At 47.4% G+C, this 21,471-nt stretch overlaps 1 protein-coding gene across 3 annotated transcripts in view; it reads right to left on the bottom strand.

Annotated features, from left to right (window-relative positions):
* LOC142575369 (gastric triacylglycerol lipase-like) overlaps positions 1–21,471 on the bottom strand; it is a 78,943-nt gene that overhangs the window by 44,375 nt on the left and 13,097 nt on the right. Inside the window, exons 2-4 of one of the 3 annotated variants that reach the window (XR_012826632.1) lie at positions 11,417–11,670; positions 8,509–8,652; positions 4,517–6,514 (exon numbers count right to left, since the gene is read on the bottom strand). Coding sequence is in view for 2 of the 3 variants with exons in the window: in XM_075684695.1 (XP_075540810.1) it covers positions 4,613–6,514; positions 8,509–8,556 (1,950 nt within the window). In the remaining variant the exon portion in view is untranslated. Of the gene's footprint in view, positions 1–369; positions 6,515–8,508; positions 8,653–11,416; positions 11,671–21,471 lie in introns of those variants that run through there. The other 2 variants (XM_075684695.1, XM_075684697.1) reach the window with 2 other exon arrangements.

Here is a 21,471-nt window from a genome sequence, read left to right on the forward strand (position 1 = left end):
CATTTAAAACCATGAAGGGAATAGGTTTGGGCATGATGGTTATTCGTCGTAATGAAATAACATAATGCAGTAAGGACGAGGGACAAGTCGCGACAGGACAAGCGCTAAGACGGCGTTAGCGCTTGTCCTGTCTCGGCTTGTCCCTCGTCCTTACTGCTCTAGGTTACTTGAATGAATGAATGAATGAATGAATATATCTTTATTTCCAATAGATTGGGGGAGACAGGGAAGAAAAGCTGCAAGTGCAGCTTGAAAAAACACCCTGCCCCCTATGACCACAAGACATGGGCAGCGCGGAGCTGCCGCGCTGCCCATGTCTGCCCATTACGTGCCCATTACCATTTAAAGAAAAAAACCGTTGTCTGATTCCATCTCCCTTTTTCTCTCTTCCACTTTCTTAGAAGCGAACGAGTAAAACCTATAAATAATTTCATATCGCATGTCCTGTATGTGTTAGGCACGGAACATATCGACAAAAGGGACCACAGAGCACCAAATTCTCGCAGCTTTATTTTTTCCTCAACTTTATCTGAATATTTCAAAGCACAACCGACACACAGAAAACACATTGGTCCTGCAAGGTAGCTTTCAAAATTGTAATATGAGTTGGAGTTCGAAGCACATATAACAGGAGTCATGTATCACACAAATGAGGTGGAAGAGTATCAGGCTGTATCACTCCCTTGTTTACTTCGTATATTGATTTACAGCACGCGATACACCAAGTGCATAGCAAAAAACACCTCATTTCATGGATTTCAGGCCCCACTCGACACGTCAATTCGTGCATACGAAGGTCTGATAAATTGGGGCCTGGTATTTTGCAAATCATTTTTTCTTCTTTAACTGAGTAACCACTGTACTTGAAGTGGTATTGGATACAAGTTGAGGAAGCTTGACCCTGTACCTTGACGTCACATCCCTTATCACTGCAGGCAAGGCTATATAAAAGAGAATCATATGCTTGAGAAACACAGGGGTCATTGCATTAATGTTAGTTACCTAGGTTAATGCCAACTTGCGTTCTGTAGGAAAGGCGCGTTATAGGTCTTGCTTTAAATTAATTTGTTTGTGTGCATTCGCCCACCTGTAATTTAGCAGAGTTAGAAGAAGTTAGAATAAATTATGATTCTTTTGATTCCTTCATTTATGCTTTCATGACCACTTATGACCATCGCAATGCCACATACGCCGAGCGGCACGGCGAAATATAACAGCCTTTCCGTCAAAACAAATCCTGTATTTCTCACTGTCTCGGTATCTATAAGACAGTAGTCCAGCCGTAGATGTTACTTGCTAACTACTGATGCTTTCCGGACGGCACCACTCTGCGAAATTGTGCTTCACACAATACGCAGTGATGAATATATACACTTCATTATCACTGAGATGTAAAGGGCCCTGAGCTTCCCATAAGACCTAGCTCTGCGGAGGTTAAAGGGTGCTTGTAATGTAAATGAAAGGTTCCGCAGCGTGTGCAAAGTGCAAAAAACGAGCATGTCAAAATCACCATGCGTTCTCTTTCTACCTCACACGGTGACTGTTTCGCAGAAAATCCTTGGCAGCAGCAGATGGGTGAAAATTCTCTGCCGCGAGTCTTTGTAAAAGTGAAAATGAGCGGGAGTGTTGGGACAACCGTTACATATCGTGCTATCATCCACGAACTCTGGTAGCGTAGTTGCAGAGCATGTGAAAACGGTTAACAGGCTTCGGATCGGCATGATCGTTGTGAAATATGTCATTAGGCTACGAGAAGGCAAACGGTAAAGCGCAGGGCGCGCGAGGCAGCTTCGTGCTCACATCTGTTCGTCATCGTTCGCAGTGGAAAAGGTGTCTGACGATACGCGAATAAACCAAGAAGATGTTGACAACGCTTGTTGAAGAACCATATGGGTGTCAACAGCGGTTGAACAAGATCGCAATGGCTCTGGAACTGACGTTTAGACAAGGGCGCTTGTTTTCGTCATGGTAAGTCCCCTTGTCGAAAATGTTGACTCCAAGGTCATCTCTTGTTCTACCGCTGTTGGTCACTTCAAGCCTTTCATATTCCTGTGAACTTCTACCTTGTGTGCTAGGTGAAAGGAAAGAATAAAGTATCCAGTGGCCAGATAAAACAGCGTCAGCACCTAAACCTCAGCACAGCCAATAAATTAGCGCACCAGCGTCAGCATAAGACAATACGTCATCCAATAAATAACACGTCGCTTGCAGCACAGCAATATACAGCGACTGAGAGCGTCTCTAATCACTGCGGAGTCCATATACCATCGCAATCGTAGCGTCCACATCTCACAAAACCTCGCACAATAAAACCGTTTTCCATTTCAGATTACTCGCATCATGACAGGAGAGAACACTCAGGCATCCTTTGCAGAACCCCAAATTACCCTCACTGAGTCAGAAACATTTCCTCATCTTGAAGCATGACACTTACATCACTTCCTGGCAGTGCCCTTAGAGACGAAAGTGTCATAAAGGAAACGTCCCAGCTATAACACTCAACAATCAATAAGCTCTGGAAACAGAGGTATCCAGCGTTAGTGTGGCCTGCAATTCCGTGTTCCAAGGCATGCTGTTTTCCTTTCACATTAACATAATTAGCCTATGTGAGGCATGACCAGCATCTAAAGGTTCTTTTTCAGCATTTATGTCTGCTGAAGGAAGATTATTTTTGGGCGGGAGATATCACAGAACACACAGTGCTAAACGCCGAACGAGCTAGGTTTCACCGTTCGACATAAGCTTCTTGGCGTATAGGCCCAGCAGCTCCCAGTTGTTCGCTACTTCCAAAAGCGTAAGTGAGTACATGAGAATACGTTCCTGAACTTCTAGCCATTATGGTCTGCGGCTCCAACAAATGCATGCAAAGCTAGCCGTATTTGATTGCACTGCGTAGTAATCTAGAATCTGGTCAAATCATGAAAACAGACAGCAATAATTTTGTTCTAACACTTGTTCTTGCATGCAAACTAATATTCGAGAGCAAAGGCAGGGTCCCTATAACGTAAAACTATTCCAATATGCTTTTATTTCAATCTCCTGACGTCAAATTTGAGTAACCTCCGACGCAAGCATCGGGCGGTGGCCCGCAGCGTTGTCTGAACAGACCAATCAAACGCTCTTCTAGTTTATAGGAGGTAACTTTTCTTTCCTTTCAAAATAAATAATATTGCCTTCATTGAGCGGTTTTTCATTCGTAACTGGCTGCCAGGAGGCGAGGAGCACGCTCAAGTGGTGAAGGTTTCGATGGGGCCGAGCCAACGCACTGAAAATAGATAATCGTATGAAGAGGGTGGCGTGGGCGCCTGCGATTGGTCAGCTTTCCCTTACTTAGTTTGAGGTGGCTGGTCCAAAATTGCGGCGGCGTGCAAAGGAAGGTTAACAATGCCGCTAAAACGGCTCCTCAGCGGAGAAGAACTGGCAAAGCGAGGTTGTAAACTTGCCGAAAGGGCTCAAGAACGTTACACGGCCACACAAAAAGTTTTATGACACGGAAATAAACCTAAGCTCTCCGGCAGGTGTAAGTAGCCATTGCCTGAGCGATCGGTGACAACTATCTTTTTTTCCCTTTCGGAAGGGGGCACCTGCGGCTATTCATAAAGAAATTCAGTTTTGTTCGGCATATAATGCATCTTTAACGCATACACGTCACTTTGACGCGGTGAGTTCTCGCGGTTTTGTGAAGTCGCGTGACATGCAGGTGAAGTGGGGGCAGCCCGAAAACTTTTAACCAATAGCAAAGGGCTAATGGCGAAAAGGCGTCGAATCAGAAATACCTCTTTTTTTTCTCAGTACGATCGTGCGTAACCAGTGTGTTTACGTCATATCGGATGGGGAGCTATCGCGGTTTTGTTGACGTCGCCTGACAGACAGGCGAAGTGGGAGTGGCCCAAAGAAAGTTTTTGACCAATCGCAGAGGGCTGATTGCAGAATTTAAATAGAAAAGTTTGGAATAGCTTTACGGTATAGCACGACCCCCCCCCCCCCCAGATGCTGAAAAAGCTTCATACACAACAAAATATGCTATAATGTGGCCATACGCTTAATATCAGCGTGTTACTGCATGGCTGCAGTTAGAAGAACAAGTACACAAAATATGCGTTTGGGGAGCCCGTCATAATGCGCAGAGATCAAATTGAGGCCAAATTCACAAATCTCTTCGCTAGTAAGAGCTATCTGTCATTGGCCATCCGGTTTCGTTAATCATATATTCGCTATCACGAGTGACTTTTACGGATCATCCTAACCTTACGAACTGCTCTGTGAATACAAGCCCAGGCGCTGGGCAGCTAAACAATATTTCGTCCCTTTGATTAGAACAATATATAATTAACAGCCGTTCTTGACTAGGTCCTAGAAAAAAAAACTACCGTGATACGGTATTCATCTACAGGTTCTTATTGCACGAAGCTTCAGCTATAAACGCAAGTAAATAAACGAGTCTTATCGGACATGCATAAAAACTCAGTAACGTGCCACTCTGTACAAAGTTATCCAAAGACCCAACAGGACTCACCGACACATGGAAACGGAAGTCGAAAAGTTGCGAATGCTCGGCCGCGTAATCACCGGCAAACATCAGTGTCTCGTGAACAAGTGCAAACTGCACGCACTATTGGTGCTTGCAAAAACAGTAAAGTTCGAGTTGGTGGTTCTTGACGCACGACGACTGGCCGCCGTGCCAGTTTAGACGACTCACGCGTTCCGCAGCGAGGGCACCTGTGCCATTCACGGCCACGGTAGCTTCGAGGAGACCCTCACCCGGGAAACACTTGAGAGTTACCCAGAAGTAACGCGTGTCACTGCTAGCGTCAACCGTAACCTCGTACACGTCCACGACGCTCCGGAGCTGGAGGCGCACGCACTTTCCCGGCGCACCGTCCTGAAGCCAGCCATTGACGGTCTGCAGGACAAAGTTGGCCATTTTCCTGGACAGTGGGTCGGTCCCGGGAAACTGTCCACTGTCGTGGCAGCAGCACCAGTGAGGAGCGATGAAGGCATCCCTGCAAGTCCGATTCTCGGGCACTTCTCTGAACAAACTTATGCCGTGTTTGGTCTTGAAGGACGGGAGATCGTTGGGAAAGTCGGCGAGTTCCAGAAGGGTAGCATGCAGGTCGTAATGAGTGGTGAGACGTCGCTGGTTTATCTTGAGGTTCTTGATGGCCTCGGGATACTTGCGGCGGAACTCTCGCGGCAACATCAGGAAAACGAAAGGCATTCGGTCTTCGTACTTGCCGATGAGTGTCTGCCGGATGGGCCCGTAGCGCATACCGTGGTCGCTGAGGAACACCACCACAGACTTGTCCATCACACCGCTGGCGTTGAGCCTCTGTAAGGCTCGAAGAAAAGGCTCATCTGCGAATCCAGCGGAATTGAAGTTGTCGTGCGTCACGTCGGATATCCACGTGTAAGTGAAGTAGCTGCGGTTTCCAAGAAAGGCGACGAGAGACGTGGTGTAGTCAAGGTACTTTGCCGTCTGGACGGTCGAGCCTACACAGCCTTTGCCTCCACCGATAAACTTCTTAAACTTGGAGTTGTCGATCGCAAAAATCATGGGGCGGCAGTAGTAGTCGGTGGGAATGTCTTTGAACCCTTTGAGTAGGTAATTAAAGAGACCGTATTTCGGACTTTCCTCAAGGAAGAGTGTTCGGTAGCCGAGGGCGGCGTACTTATCCCAGATGAACTCAAGATTGTCGAAAAACTTCTCGGGACACAGTGCCATGGCTTCTTCGCCCGACTTCCCGGTCAACAAAGGGACTTGATTAGGAAACGAATTGTCGCCCACCTTGTTGTACCCGTATAATTCGACGGCGTCCATTTGTTCCAGCAGGAAAGCTCGAGTCCTTTTCAGATGACGAAGTGAGTTGAGCCGAGAAACGGAGTCCAGGCCGACGATCACAACGTTTAAGCGTTCTTTCGTGCGGTTCAACTGCGGGTTCACTGCGTCCTCGGCGAGCTTGCAGCGCTGTTCCACTTGTTCCTTCAGAACAGGCACCATTAGGAATTCCTCGTGAAACTTCATACCGTTACCGGAACACGTCACGAACACGAAATCACTGGACAGCGGAGTTCCGAAGACGAGCCTGGCACTGAGGTGGTAAACTACTGCCGAATCCGGTTCTGTCCGGTTCTCGTCGCGAGTTATTTTCTGATACGTGCATACCACATCGCGAGGCTTGTACTTGTAGTGCTCCCAGAGAACCCTGGCGTCAATAGAAGGCACGTTAGCCGCGAGCCGTATGAAGCTGGGCTTTCCGGGACACGTGTACAAGGTCTGCTTGCGGTACAAGCCGGCCACTGTCCAGTGGAACGGATCGAAGGTGGGTATCTTGCAGCCGCTGGTGTAAATTGCGTATCCGGGCTGTCCCATTCGCACGAGTTCTTTGGCGACTTCAACAGGCTTCAGCCAGAAGGATTCGTCCTGGCGAGAGTAGAAGAAGAAAAGCGACGCCAGGCCGACGGTCCCGACGATCACCAGTACCGTGTTCTTCTTGCGCACGGTCTTCGTAGGCACCTGTAACAGTGGAAGTAGAAGCCGCCGCAACCTCTTAAATGTGGGACTGCACCGAAGCCGCCCGCTTGACTACCGTCACTGGATCTATATTCCACACCATGGATCCCTGCTGAACTTCAATGAACATAACAAACTATTACATGTACTTCCCTGAGCAAAAGTATAGGGACCGGCGATTCCGCGATAAAGCAGCTTTTTTTTTCTCAGCCTGTGAATTCCCCTAGAAGCTGAGGACAGCAGTATAAACTTGGAATTGCGAACATTCCGCTCGTAACTTACAGTCTGTGCGTCTGGATTACGAAGAAATTCAGTTTTTTCGGCGAGTATATGGTCCGTATATACTATTGCTCACGGGTGTAGGTATAACAAAACTTTAGAGAGTAAAAAAAGAAAGACGCCTTCGTCTCCGTGATGGCAGACAAGGCCGGCTTTACTATATAGGCTGATGTGCACAAGAATAATGTACGATTGAGACTGATCCGTCCGTCATTACGGATTAATGAAAAAAATTAATTAAATGAATGAATTATTAGCATTTTCATTTAAGCTTATGTCGCAAATTGTGACAGCTCGTCACTCGTTTCTCTTCCTATCTGTAAAAATCGGTATGTATGTTCTTTTGGATCGGCAGCAGCACACACTGGCCGCTAATTATTCATTCGACATCACACAACTTGTGCTAGAAGCTCTCCTAGGCAGTCTTAAAACTTTAGGACCATCTGTCGTATTTCTTAGCCCTCTTTTTACTTCGAGTGTATCACATCTATTAAGCTTGAGCACACAAATGAGTGGCATAAGCTTACGTTCTGTGTGTAAAAATGGCGCAAGAAATGTCTCGCTAAATAAGAATAGCGGTGAATTCAGGCGTTTCATTTTACTACGAGGCATAAAAAAATTCTTCCAGCATACATTTTCATAAATTAGTCTAGTCATTACGTGATATTGTAAGACTTGCTATGGAGGCATGCAGATTGTGTAGAATGCCTGTGACAAAGTGCACATGTGCTGAAAAAAACGAAATTCTCGTTTATATTTATTCTCTGGGAAAACAGTTTGTCTGCACTTTTCTTACAAGCGTTGCTGCTCCGCAGCTTATGTGCTGGCTCGTAAGTGACGGAGGAAAGGTCCTTTGGAATGCAGGCCAACACCAAAACAGCGCAGCAGATTTCCGTTAGTACGCTTCTTGCAGATGCGCGTTTCCTTTCACGGAAATCGGACGCCGGTGGAGCTAGCTACATGCGTTTACACAACGTCCAGATAACCCTGATACACGAACCCGCACCTTCATTTATACAATCCCTGTAAACAAAATTGCAAGTTTACACGATGTCAGCCTGGATCATGTAGCTACAACGTTTTACTCCCGTCGTCCGATGCAAACCGCATCAAAAGGGTTCTGCTCTACTAACTTTCTCAACGGGCTTAACAAGAGTGAATCTCTGGGTTGCGACCGCATTTCTTTTTTAGGTTCCCCTGAGAATTTTCTGCTTCACTGCTTCAGCAAGATTGCGAGATGGGTGAGTGCGTGCATCCCAATGATTAAAAAGCAAGAGACAAAGATCATTGATGAAAGCAGGGCCAGCGCTTGGCAAATACACTGCCATGATTTTACTACGCACAAAACAGCGCGGTAACTGGGCTATCCTTTAGGAAGGGTGCCGTAATTACGGATTCCCAAGCTGTTCAGCTTCCAAAAAAAGAAAGCATGAATGTATTGACACTGGATATTCACACAGACCGGAAGAAAATCAAGACCAAGATGGACGCAAACAGTAATATAAGGCAAAGAATAAATATCTACCAACGGGCACAAAATACAGCACGTGAGCAACGTTTCGTAGGCGCCATGCTTAATCGCAAGGAAATAGAATCGGGAGCAGATTGGAAAGCAGAGAAATACATATAGCGATCCGAAAAGGGAGTCGTGGAATTGGTTTTGCAAGTCCCTTTTCCGCGAAGGAATGAAACTGAAAACAATATGCCATTCAGCTCACCGTTGTAGATCGGGCCGTCTTTTGGAACGGTGCAGATCCCATGGTCATTTCAATCCGAAGCAATTTCGGCGGATATGTTTCAAGGCAACCGTGTTGACCATCTTGCGGTATTTCATCATCCTCAAGGCGTGACCGTCGGCAATGCTGAAACAAGCAACATATATTGACCCTCATAAAGCCTCCATTAACTACATCGCCAGAGCGAGTATCGACAACGCTTGGGTTTTCAGTGAATTTATAATGGAATACACACTGCGAAGGTCGCCTACGAGTCTAATCCAATCAATCAAGGTTCAGTTTGTCCATTTGCACCGAGTCCGTGTGAACTTCTCCGCAAGGCAGCCAACAGATGTGGCCAGCCAACTTGGCAGCAACGGATGTGCGTCCCACTGAGCCCCGCCGATGCAAGGGATTCCGTCGCGATTAAGAAAAAGAAACAATGACTCTGCGGAAACCGTTATTTTTTTTTTCACTGATAATGCCAATTATGTTTCTAGATTATGTTGAAAGTCTTCCTGTCTGTCGAGCACACGAATCGCGGACGTCCGCCAAGATTCGTCGCTCATTTTGACGCAGACGTGTGCGACGGCTGCTTGCGTAACTTAGAAGCTCCGTGAAACTGCACTTCTGAAAGCTGCACTTTTGTACGTATACTTCTCGCTAAATACACTCAGTAAGGCCTGAATCGATGTCAAAGGACCTAATGGGGCGGCCCCTAGCTGTGAAAAGCATTGTGATGCACGCTTCAGCCTGCTAATCAACAACAGCAACAAAATTTCTACAGTGAAAAAAAAAAAACCTTCAAGTCCACAGCGTGCACGCTTCAGGACAGACTTACCGTTTACGGGAGCAACAGGTAGACATTATGTCCCGTATCACAGCCTTATTGATAGTATTCCTATAAACGAGGCCCCATACATATATGTAGCGCTGTGCGCTACGCTATTGATGGTGTACCGAACTTTGGTTGTTGAGAACTTCATACCCTCTCTAAGTCTCCTGCCTGTACCTATTTCTCCATTATGTTGACAGGCACCATGTGTTTCACGCATTGTGGCATGAGTCACTGCTGCACCATTAACCTCCATCTATACTAACAACTGCTAACTACTACTAACACCACGAACAGCCTTGAAGTTGGTAGAAAATCATCCGCACGATTCATTAAGACAAGAGCAAAGCCGACAGCTTGTGTTCTCCTTTCGCGAAAAAGTTCCTCCTTGTGCTACTGTACCTCAGACGATCAAATTTATATTTGTTGCTGTTTTGTGGATCGTTGTAACGGTGCCACCGCGATTATTGGGAGCGCAACGCGCACGTTTTTATAATCCCGCCGTCCCTGTACAAAAGTCTGCGCAATTCCCCACTCAATCTACCGCGCTGACGTAAAACTGACGTCATCAGAAAACTGACGTTATCAGCAATGGGAGATCTGTCAATCCTTCCCAAGGGACGCCAATTGGTTTTGATTAACGCATGGTCGCGATATTGACTGGTAGACAATACGAAAATCTTTACACCAACGATCCATCAAAATCAAACGCTATCAAAACTGCACATAAGGAACCACACTTGCTAAACAGTTGTTATGCCCGCTCTGGAGTGCGTGATAACCAACGTGATACCAACCTCACTAGACGCAGAGGGTAACTACCAAAGAACTCTGGTGCCGCTCAGTGGTCGAATTCACAAAGCTTTTTGTTTGTAAGTGCTCTTTTCTATTGACTAGACCCCTTGGCCATTAATATGTTCAGCATCACGATTGGCTGGTATTTTCCCTTGAGCTGAAATTTTTCGTGAGAGAAAATTTCAGCCAATCCTGATGCGGGGCACACTATTAACCAAGGCGGCCGCGGCCAATGGCACAGAGCGCTATACAAACGAGAGGCATCGTGAACTCGGTCGACGGTGTTTACACGCTGATGTCTCATCACATGCTCCTGTAGAGTAAAGCATGCCGCATGAGGAGTTCACCTTTGGATGACGCACCAAATGTAGACCAGTTGTGCGTCGTGTCACATGACAACTTTCCTTGAAACGAACGCAGCCGCTGTAGGAAAATGAGTCTTGCGATTCGCATAGTTGCCTCATGCTGCAGCATGCGATTCAGTGGCGCTGCAAATCTTCGGGGCCGTATTTACAAATATTTCCGTTCATAAGAGCTGTTTGTTATTGGCTGGCCACACCGACTTATTGTCAAACATCCCGATTGGCTGTCGCATTTTCTAACGAACAGTTTTAGCGTAAGGAGCTTTTGGGGGAAGGCGGGGAGACACAGGCCCAGATGAGAGAGGAGTGGAGGTTGGTTTCGAGTTCTTAACCTGTGCTGCAGGAATTGAAGGCCGACTATACAGTCTCGAAGTCAGCTGTTGTCACACATGCAGTTGTCTTTTCTTCTGTTCACAAAATATGTCGCGGTATAAAAAATCAAGAAATAAACTGAATGGGGCTCTATATTCACACACACACACGCACGCACACACACACACACACACACACACACACACACACGCACGCGCACACACACACACACACACATACACATACACACTCTCACACATACACACTCTCACACTCACACTCACACACACACACACACACACACACACACACTCTCACACTCACACTCACACTCACACACGCGCGCGCGCGCGCACGCACGCGCGCACGCACGCACGCACGCACGCACGCACGCACGCACGCACGCACGAACACATAGACACAGACACACACACACACAAAAACTTATTTCGCTTTAGGACCCTTCGTAAGAGCAAACGACAGCAAATCACAATGTTAAGCATATTATTAGCGAAAGTGACCAGCCAATAACGAACAGCATTTACGAACTAAAAGCTTTATTAAAGGTATTCACATTCACTTCTTATGCGAACAAACAGAACCTCACCTTTGGAGCAGTTCAGCCGGCGCTCTCGAAGTGAGCTGTCCGGCGCCCGCAGCCGGACATGCCGTCTCTCAGTGCCGCGCTGGTCCGAGCTCTTGACCGCGCGGAAGCCATGTGGAACGGAGACGGAGGGAAGGACGCAGTTCGCAACGACGACGACGACAGCGCTCGCCGGAACTCCAACCGCTAAAACTGCAGCCGCAGTCGCTCCAGCCCCAGGGCTCGCACGGGAAAGGCGACAATCAAATTGTCACGCCCTGTATAAACAACGGGCGAGAGGGGCCCCTGTAGCAGCCCCGGACAGCTGTTGACTCCCCCCGGGCGCCACTGTCAAAGTAAAGACAGAAGGCGGCCCGTACCGACAAAAGAACGCTCGTTGTACACACCTAGACAGACAGCCAGTTATCCACCCAGCCAAGCCGCTAAAGCAACGTCAAGACAGCGCCAAGACGCTAACGAGCGTGTCGCGAGCACTCTGTCCCCCACTAAAACTGTTCAGCGTCGTTGGCGTTAGGGCCCGCGTCAGCCAATGCGAAGGGCGTGAGTGTCAGCAATGCACGTAACAGGCCCTTCAATTGAGCTGGTCGAGGAATATCGATCTAGAAACCTAGGGCCGTATTCACAAATATTTTCGTTTGCAAAGTACCTTTTCCGTAGACTAGCCGGCTTTGATAACTTTGTGTCCATCATCAAGGTCGGCTGGAATTTGCTCTTACGAACAGTTCTAACGTAAACATCTTTCGTAAATGCGGGTCTTGGGCGCGTATCCGCAAAAAAAAAAAAAAAAACATCCAAAGCTAGAATTTAGCGCGAGTACAGCTGCTAGTCAGTCACAAAATGTTGTGAAAGCACCTGCAGTCAGTTTTGTAAGTGTGCTTGCGAACGAAAACCTTCGTGAATTCTTACTCTGGCGTCGAATTCACAAAGCGCTCTGACTGTAAGAGCTGTTTGTTCGTAAACGTCAAAAGTGCGCAAACTTATTTGTCCGCAGCAGCTGGCACAGCAGTTTGTCGACGGTGAAAACTTTGTATCGATCCCGCACCGGCTTCTGAAGCAATGCGGGAACAGATAGTCTCGTAACTGCGGGCTCAATTAAAGCGCTCCTGACGAGTGGGCTGTCTTCAGCCGTTCACATCCACGGCAGCGGTGTCGTCGGCTCTCGAGCGTATAAAGCCGACGACGCTGGGCAGTGGGAAACGTGCTAAAGGGCTCCAATGCGCGTGTTTGACGTCAAGGCGCTCTGAACTATATCATGCAGCCGCAATCTGAATTCCATTTCAAAAAATAATAATAACAATAATAAAGATGCGAAGCTTTTCACTCGGAATCCTGCCCCCCACTGACCTGTCGTCTTCGGTAATAATGTGTCCGACATCATGATAGGCTGCAACTTACTCTTATGAATATAGTTCTATAGCGTAAGACCTCTTTAAAGCGAAGCTGTTAAGAAGAGCTCCACAGCGGGTTTTATGCGGTGGCGGTAAGAACCGACGGCAGCGTGCGGTGTCGGTATAAAACGTCGACCGAAGTGCATCTAGCCGCGTAGCCAGCGTTGGTTGCACGAAATGGCTTTACGGTCACGGCATCGATGAGAATGCGCAGACGGACACCGGTGGTGAATCAACAGCAAGCCAGCAACGCAGCCCTAATCGGCCGTCAGAACTCAGAGCTAGGCGCCGGCGCGGCAAAGCGGGAGCAGCATGCATGAAGGAGCGTCGTATGCAATGGAGATTAGATAAATGCTAAGTACACATACAGTAAAGCACTTCAAAAAAGCTCGGATATAGCTAATAAATTGCACCGGATATAACGAAGTGCTTGCAAAGTCCTCGGTAGGTTTCGGGCAGTAACAAAACAATGGTCGAATTAGCTATGCATTTCGTTCTTATAGTTAAGTGCTGTTTGCGATTGGTTGGGCGTCTTCGCTAATATTAGGACCGCCATAAAGAATGGCTTCAGTTTTCTCTGAGGAAGAAATTTGGCGTATCAGTTTCTTGTGAATGCACGCCCAGATTCGTAGGACTTATGGGTGACGTGAAAACTCCCTCGTAGAACATTAGTTAAGAGTTACTCGGTGTCGCATAAAGCTAAGAAAGTGTTTTTCTGAACACAAGCTCTTGTGTTTGCCTGATATTTTGATGTTTTACCGTGCACACTGTGCCGTACGCTGAAAGTGTGCTGATCGCATAGGTGTCGAAGCACGCTTGCTTGCTTACTACTGTGGTGTGTTATGCTGGAACAGAACATTTCCGGAACACTAGCTCGTCGAAAAATTGACTTTGCTCTCCAAGATGACAGAAGGGAGCTCGAACGAGGGAGGTTAAACAGCTCACTGTCAAATACAAGCACATAAATTGAATCAAGAACACTCAAAGACACATAATTTTTTTTTGTCCCCAGCTGAAGCATACTCTCTACCGCATAACACGTTACTGTAGTGTACAGCACACAAATTTGCGGATAGAACACAACGGAGGCAACGTGGCACGTTTCTGACACGATACAACCATATGTCGTCCTGCCTCCTTTATATCCTATTCGTAAATTTATACGCCTAGCGTGACAGCTAGAACAAACCAACTAACTAAGACGAAACAGTTGTTCAGCAAAACGTGAGGGCTTTGTCCCCCTGGCGAAAGTCGAGGAGAACAAAACTTAGCAAAAGCGGGACAGCCTAAAAAGAAAGTAAGCCTCAGTCAACATACTAGTTTTTCGTGTCAGCCAAAGCAAATAAGCAAATGAAATAATTATGGAGTTAATAATGGATGGAAATTGCAACCATGGTACTAATGGCTAAGCCACAGACTCAACCTATGGCTATTGTTTGATCTCAAATTTCTTATAAGGTTCCTGTCAGCATAGACTTTGATTTCTCAGCTCGTCATTACCTTTTTATTTTGCTTTTTCTTTCCGCGTTCAGATGCGTATCTCCACATTATTATATCGGGTTTAGCGACACAGATAGATACAGTATCTTCTAGCATAGCAAAGCATTGCACCGCGAAGATTCACGGAAATTCCCAACCAGAGTGCGTCCTCTTCGTCTTAAGGCGAGCTAACAGTGTTCCGATGTAGGTACTTGATGGTTCTCTTGAGTGAAATTTTAGGCTTCAGTGGTTCTTGTGTTCTCGCATAACTCTCTCGCTCACTCATTTACTCGCTCACTGGCCCCTTCCTATCTTGCCCACCCATTCACGTGCTCACTCACTCGTCGCTCACTTTTTGAGCACTCACTCATTCACTGGCTCGCTCACTGCACCGAACTGCTCGCTAGCAATAGTTTGGAAACTTCGGCGAGTTGGTGGAAGTTCATATTTGGCAAGCAGCAGTGCTAAATTACTCGAGGACAGCGCTTGTGTCGTGATTCCTCCGTTCTTCGTCCGCGTCTATTTATCGCTGCTGCTAGTGAAATGCGAACCGCTTTCTATGGCTTTCCCATTTCGGTCACTCTCCTGCGCACTAGCGCGCACCGCGGACTCGGCCCTTCTCGTGGCGTTCGCAGCGGTGCACGGTACTAGCGAGCGTGGCCGAGGCGCAGGGCCAAATGGAAGTCGCACGCACGCCCAGCTGCCAGCGTGTGCGGCGTTCACCTGGCGCCTTGGCATATAGCGCCCGCGTTGCGTGAGCCTGTAGCTACGCCTCTGGGCCCCGGGGTGCACGTGGCACGCGAGCGCAGCGGCACGGAACGTCGTGCGAGCTGTGAACGCGTTGGGCGACGCTTTTGTTCCGTGCCGCTTGATTGGGAGGCCGCCGTGCCTTTGTGCATTCCCTCTTCCTGTCGCTCTCTCTCTCTCTCTCTCTCTCTCTCTCTCTCTCTATATATATATATATATATATATATATATATATATATATATATATATATATATATATATATATATATATATATATATATATATATATATATATATATATGTTCTAATTAGAATGTTCTAACTAATATGGATCCCAATTAGACTTGATTTGGAGATCCGGATGCAGTGCATATAATTTTTGTATATAAGTATTATTTGAAAGCAACCGAGCATACCCGTGGGTACTGGCGAAAGGTGTGGAGTTTGCTGGGGAAAATTACCATAGATGGAACTCTGGCGTCAGTGTTTGCGAGGTTGACAGCTTTTCGCGGCCGTTCTATTCCAGTGTCTGCGGCTGGCCAGCGCGTTCTCTCGCTTTTCTGAAGGAAATTGCTGCTGTGGAACGTAACGCACACGCAAATAACCTCAAGGCGTTAAGGCCGAACTACCACGCACGCGTGCCGGCGCGCGAAACCTCGCGCCCGAGCGCCTCACGCATGCGCAGATGGTGCAGTACAGGTCGTACGCGTCGAAGCGCGGCGCGAGTACTGCTGTTATCTATTTGACGTTGGCATGCGCTTGTGGCATTTGGCATCAGTGCTTAGCCAATTGCTTCTTCGAACGTTCAGTTTAGTCAAGTGATCGTTCACCTGAGGGACGTGTATGACCAAGCGGAGTCCCGACCCGACTGGTAACCTAACTTAATCGGCTGCCTGTATAGTCTCGACCTCTTCTAGTGGAGATAAACTTCTACTTTTCTGTATTGCAAATTGTGCACTTCGTTCATCATTTGTCCTTAACAGAAAATCGATCTGATATATTAGCTAGTTCACGGGAAGTTATGGCATGTAATGATACACTGGCTGCGACAGATACCACGTAAGGAAAAAAAATATGAAAAACCCATGGACAACGCTCATCCAAGCACGAACAGAACAGTGGGAGGCCCGGCTGACAAGCCCAAGTCCTGAGGACCAGCTACGGCTGGTGAACAAGTCTGGGCTATCAGAACAAGGCCACGGCTACCTGGAATGGGGTGGCCGCCCACCTCCTGGCATCGACAGCTTGGTCTCTGAAATAAAGTATATTCACTCACATGCAGACCCCACGCACTCTGTGAATAGGTTTACGCAAAGCTTTCATTAACCATGCCTTCAATCACAAGGCAAATAATAATTCACAATAAATGTCCTTACACTAAAACTGTTGACACATTACGACAAGAGCCGCGCTGCAGATTTCAGTGACGAGCGTGTCCTTCAGCCACCATGGTGGAGCTTCCAGTGAAAGCGGAGCATTTATTCAGCGTTAAAAAAGTGTTGAATCACAAGTTTTATTCCACCAACGGCAGGCGTCCGTTACCCAATGGTTAGAGCGTCGGACTTCTAGGCTGGGAGAACTAGGTTCAAAATCAGCCATGACAAATATCATTTATTCATATTTATGTACGCTCGTTTCAAGATCACCCGTAAACGGCCAGATAGAAACATACGAACGGCTAAGTGGGAGCAACCAAAGAAAGCTGCTGCTTTGAAAGCGTCAGTGGCCTTTCATCTCTTCCACGTGTATATATGTGATGTTTTCACACCAAATAATAAGAAAAAAATAACGATAATGGGCCATTTTTACGCACTAATTTTTTTATACGCATAAGAGCAATAAGTTTCTGCGCACGCATGCATAATCATTGCGAATCGTCGTACTTATAACGCGATATCTTGTTGAGAATGATGAACTCCCAGTGTCACAAAGTCGTGTGAAGCCAGAAGGCAAAGTGTGGAAGAATCCGTACACTTGCTGCCCATAATTCCTCTTATGGCGTAACTGCCCTTCTTGCATCTCCCATAGAAGGTATAGCTAGAGTTCCATCTATACTCCAACTCGCAAGTCGCTTGCAGCGCTATGGGAGCTGCAGCACACCCTAGCCAATTGGAAGAGGCCAAGTGCTCCTCGTGATGTGTTCATCCGCACTGCGTAGTCTGCTCAGCGGCCGCTGAATTCGCTGTACACGACGCGCATGCGCCAAGGCCCTAACGTGTCACATATCGCTGCGACGTATCATGAAGCAAGCAAGAACAAAAGTCTGTAGCCCTGCAATAAATAAACCCGACAGTTCGCCCAGAATCGCCTTCTGCTGCGCAAGGATATTCTGAGTGCACCTCGTACCTTCGGCAGCGCTGCAAACGACTTGTGAGATGTAGTATAGTATTTTTTTTTTTTTGCAGGAAACTCTATGGGAGCGTAAGTGTTTTCATTTTAACCAACCGCTCAAAGCGACGCATGTTGCAACGTGGCGGCGTACAGTTTGCAGATTCACGTCGAGAGAAAGTGGTGATAAGGTCTCTATGTAAAGCGCTGCGAGGGGAGTAGGAAACGGGGGGACGGGCGAGGGAGTGGCGCTGTTGCCAAGTCCAGCCCAGCATCCTCCTGCACGTTCGGGCTAATCCATGCCTATCGCGCCCCCGATCTGGGAGCGCGTGCCTATCGCGAATAGGAGGCGACGACATGGCGTCGCAACAAAAAGCGGCTCGCGTCAAAGCAGCCCCGGAAGAAGATGGCGTTCGCCGATATATACGCGGGACGGAGAAAGCCCGCCGCGACGAAAATAGCGCGCGACGTGAACTCAGTGCTTCGGGACATCAGAGCAACGCAAACATGTTATCACAACTATACTGTACAGTTATAGTACACTAAGGTTGCAGGTCTATTATTAGTGAGAGGTGCATGCATGGTAGCAGAGCGTGCACGGTAAAAGAAGATGCATGAGGAGACACGTGGCAGCGGTAGCGAAGACACCACCCCAAGCAACCATACTGATATAGCGCATGTTTACCTAACCTATGCTAGCCCAACATAACCTAAATATCGACGCAGTTTGCGCAGAATGAAATGGCCACTGCAGCAACTTTTCTCGCGTTCTTCTCGAGCACCTCTTCTCAAAATACAGACGACATCTTAGTAGGGCATTCGCCGAGGCTTTTGGGAGCAGGCTATACAGCTAGAGACCTTTTATCGGTCAATAATTTAAGCGTATTCTCAGCCAGATGCTCACCCGCAACGGGACATGAACGCTTGGGCAAAAAATGAACGGGACGGGGTGGGGGACGAGGCTGAGCGGGCCAAGCTTCCACGTGTCTTAGGACACCATTCTGGATAGTGAGACAAAAATAAGGAAGGAGGAAGACAGACGGTAAATCAGAGCAAAAAATTAGGTTTGCTACCCTACATTCGGAGACGAGGGAAGCGGTCGCTTCTAATGAGGCCAGAATGCGCTATACTATGTTGTTGTTTGTTGTTGTCTAAGCGAAAACATGCGAGAATTTACTCCCGATAACCCGGCATCGCCGAGATGAAGTACGAAACCGACGTTGATCGTAATACATAAGCTCGAACAAACAAACAAATAAACAAGGAAACAAGCAAACAAGAAAAGCAAGCATCCTGGAGGAGGAGACAAAGGGGAGGAAAGACAGGGAGGTTAGCCAGTGTAAGTACCGGCTGGCTACCCTGTGCCGAGGAAAAGGGTAAAGGGAATAAAAGGAGAAAGAAGAAGAGGGAAAAAATGGAAACCAGAAAATCCACACAGTAACGCGAAACTACGCGCTACAACATTCAAAAGCGGTCGCACAATTCGAATCCTCGAAAGACGCACATAGCACACATTGTGCGTGCTGCAATGCATTGCGCTAGGCTACTAAACATTGCACATTTTTATATTGATATACTTATATCGAAAAACGGACGAAAATATGTCAAGCAAACAAGCGCAGCACTAAGTTCAAACGTTATCTTGCAAAAGAAAAAAAGAAGAAGATGCACATCCGACGCACTGTGGGAATCGATGTTATACGAAGCATATTCAAGGTACCTATAGGTACCTACAAGTGCCTATAAGTACCTACATGTACATATATACCAGGAACGTTCGCCCGCTACAGCGAGCCAGCGTTGTTTGGGGCTTCGCAAAGCGATACCAGGTGGGCCAACTTGCTTGTGTAAATTGAGCAGTTATGCGTCTGCGATTCGCGAGCGTACACGTGTGTGTGACGACAACAGCGCCACGACGACCACTTTGAAGACGATGCTATGACGGCAGCGACATGATTTCTACGGAGAGCATTGACGCGAACAGATACATTGTGATTGTTTGGATCTGCATTGGTCGTGGACGAGCGTAAGCGAGATGAACACGAATTGTGACGTCATCACCGACTACTACGTGTTATACGATCGTGTTTACATACATGGCTATGTCATGTGGTGTGTGTTGATACGACGATAGCGCATTTGTGCCGCTGCGGAGAAATGTTAAACATGTTGTGACTTGGGCGATCATGTAGTCGGTAGAACGTCGCGCAGTTTCTACGTAGCGTAAGCTATAGCTTCTGCCATGAAAGCAGTGGCAAAAGTGGGCAGGTCCCGCAGACTGTGCAGTCTAACCCGCCGCCTCAGAGCGCGCGCCGTCAGGAGGAAAGAAGATAGAAAATGGCGCGAGCCGCACGCGCCGGCATGCGCTCGTGGCCTAATGGTGCTTCAACGGCAGTGGTTCGATGGGTCAGGCATTATTGGCGAGGCGACACAGGAACCTACCTATACCTACCTACCGCAAAGTGCCAAGAATGAGGCAAAGAATGCTTCGCATTAAACGCGCAAATCAATATCATGTCATCTCAAAGCGACTGCCCCAATGCAGTTGAAGAAAGGGAACAAGTGTAGGTTATGTAAAAGGACCAATGTCCCTCAGCTCCAAGATGCCGTAATTGCGGCAGCGCAAATGATGCAACGTTGAAGTCTGACAAACCGACCCGCCAAGCCAACCCAACCGTGCGTCGCGCCGTCGCCTTGACGTGACAGGGCATATACTAGTGATTTTCTTTGTCAGAATAATTCAGAATGAAGCGTTCGTTGGAAGTCGGCGCTCTGTTTGCGTGTTTCACCTCCCGATAGTGCGCTTTTGCGCAATGTCTATGTATCCGTAATTCATCGCCAACAAGTCCCAACGCTTTCCTGCATCTGTTTTAGGCAGAAAGGCCCAAACGACGCTCAACCTTATAGTCTGATGGAAACTACTGGAGTTTCGGAGGTCAGGTGCGTATACCGTGATCGATTTCTTCTCAGTCGGCGATATTAATTTGCGGATAGACTATATATCAACGTGAGAAACGTTCGGCGGCTGACCCGAACAGTTCTTTTTTTCGCCGTTCGCTTATCCTCGACTTAGCTGCAGGGTGGCCATTAGTTCGTTCCACATAGGTACCGCCAAGTGCAGCGCATTCGCAAAAAAAAAAAAAATTGTTCCACATAATACGAGATCACGAGTGTACAGAATAGCTTAGTTAACGTGTTGTCGCGGCGCCACACACCTGCACCGACAGTTTCCCCGTTTCGAGTTGGCCGTAACACCAGGCTCGGTGGACGAGGTCCCGCGTAACGCCATTCCGAAATGAGGTGTGCCGTGAGCCCCTAATTAAAGTGGCATGCGGGTGCACTTTTTTTTTTTTTGCCGTCAAGCTGCTTTAAAAAAACATCCCGGCGCGTCAGCATCATCAAGAAGCAAAGTTTTAAACGTCAGTTATATTTACTTTTTTTTAGACTCGCCAAGTTGAAGTTTGGTGAACGTGGCTGCCGTAGTTAAGGTTTTAGGGTTTTATAACCATTACGAGAATCTCGGAGCCTTACTATAGTTTAACTGCAAGGCAGTTCCAGTTTTAAAACTTCGGGAACAAAGAAAATAAAAGTTTGCACGCAGCGTGTGCACATTCTTCTCGTTCTTAAAGGCATTCAAATCCTTTGTCAGGTGCATGAGTGTCTCTCTTTCACTGGTGCTGGAGAATGCCAAACGCCAGTGCCCTGTTGCGTCAATGGCGAAACTTTGTTTTTTGTCCGGTCGGCTTTTGTTAGCGCGCAAACCGCGGTCGTGCCACTTCTCGTGACTATGCAACCGGTCGCCTGCCTAAAGTGGGTTAACAAAAAAAGCAAGAAAACTGCACGCAACCCTCCTAAACCGTATACATTTGCCAGCTGACCGCGTACGGCCTACAGTACAGATATTCCGTTCGTAAAACTTGATTTTTTTTTTCATTACATTTTCACTGGTTCAGCATGAATAAAGACGCAGCTAGGAGTACAACACATGTGCGACAGACGAATACAGGCTCTCGTCCAGAGAAACTCTTCCGTAGAATGAAGACGTAGAGAAAAAAGAATGACCTGAATGCCTCGACGCTCTCCAGACGCAACCAGACACAACAAAGAGGACGCTAA

The sequence above is a fragment of the Dermacentor variabilis genome, chromosome 3, assembly GCF_050947875.1.
Source record: "Dermacentor variabilis isolate Ectoservices chromosome 3, ASM5094787v1, whole genome shotgun sequence".
Lineage (NCBI taxonomy): Eukaryota > Metazoa > Arthropoda > Arachnida > Ixodida > Ixodidae > Dermacentor > Dermacentor variabilis.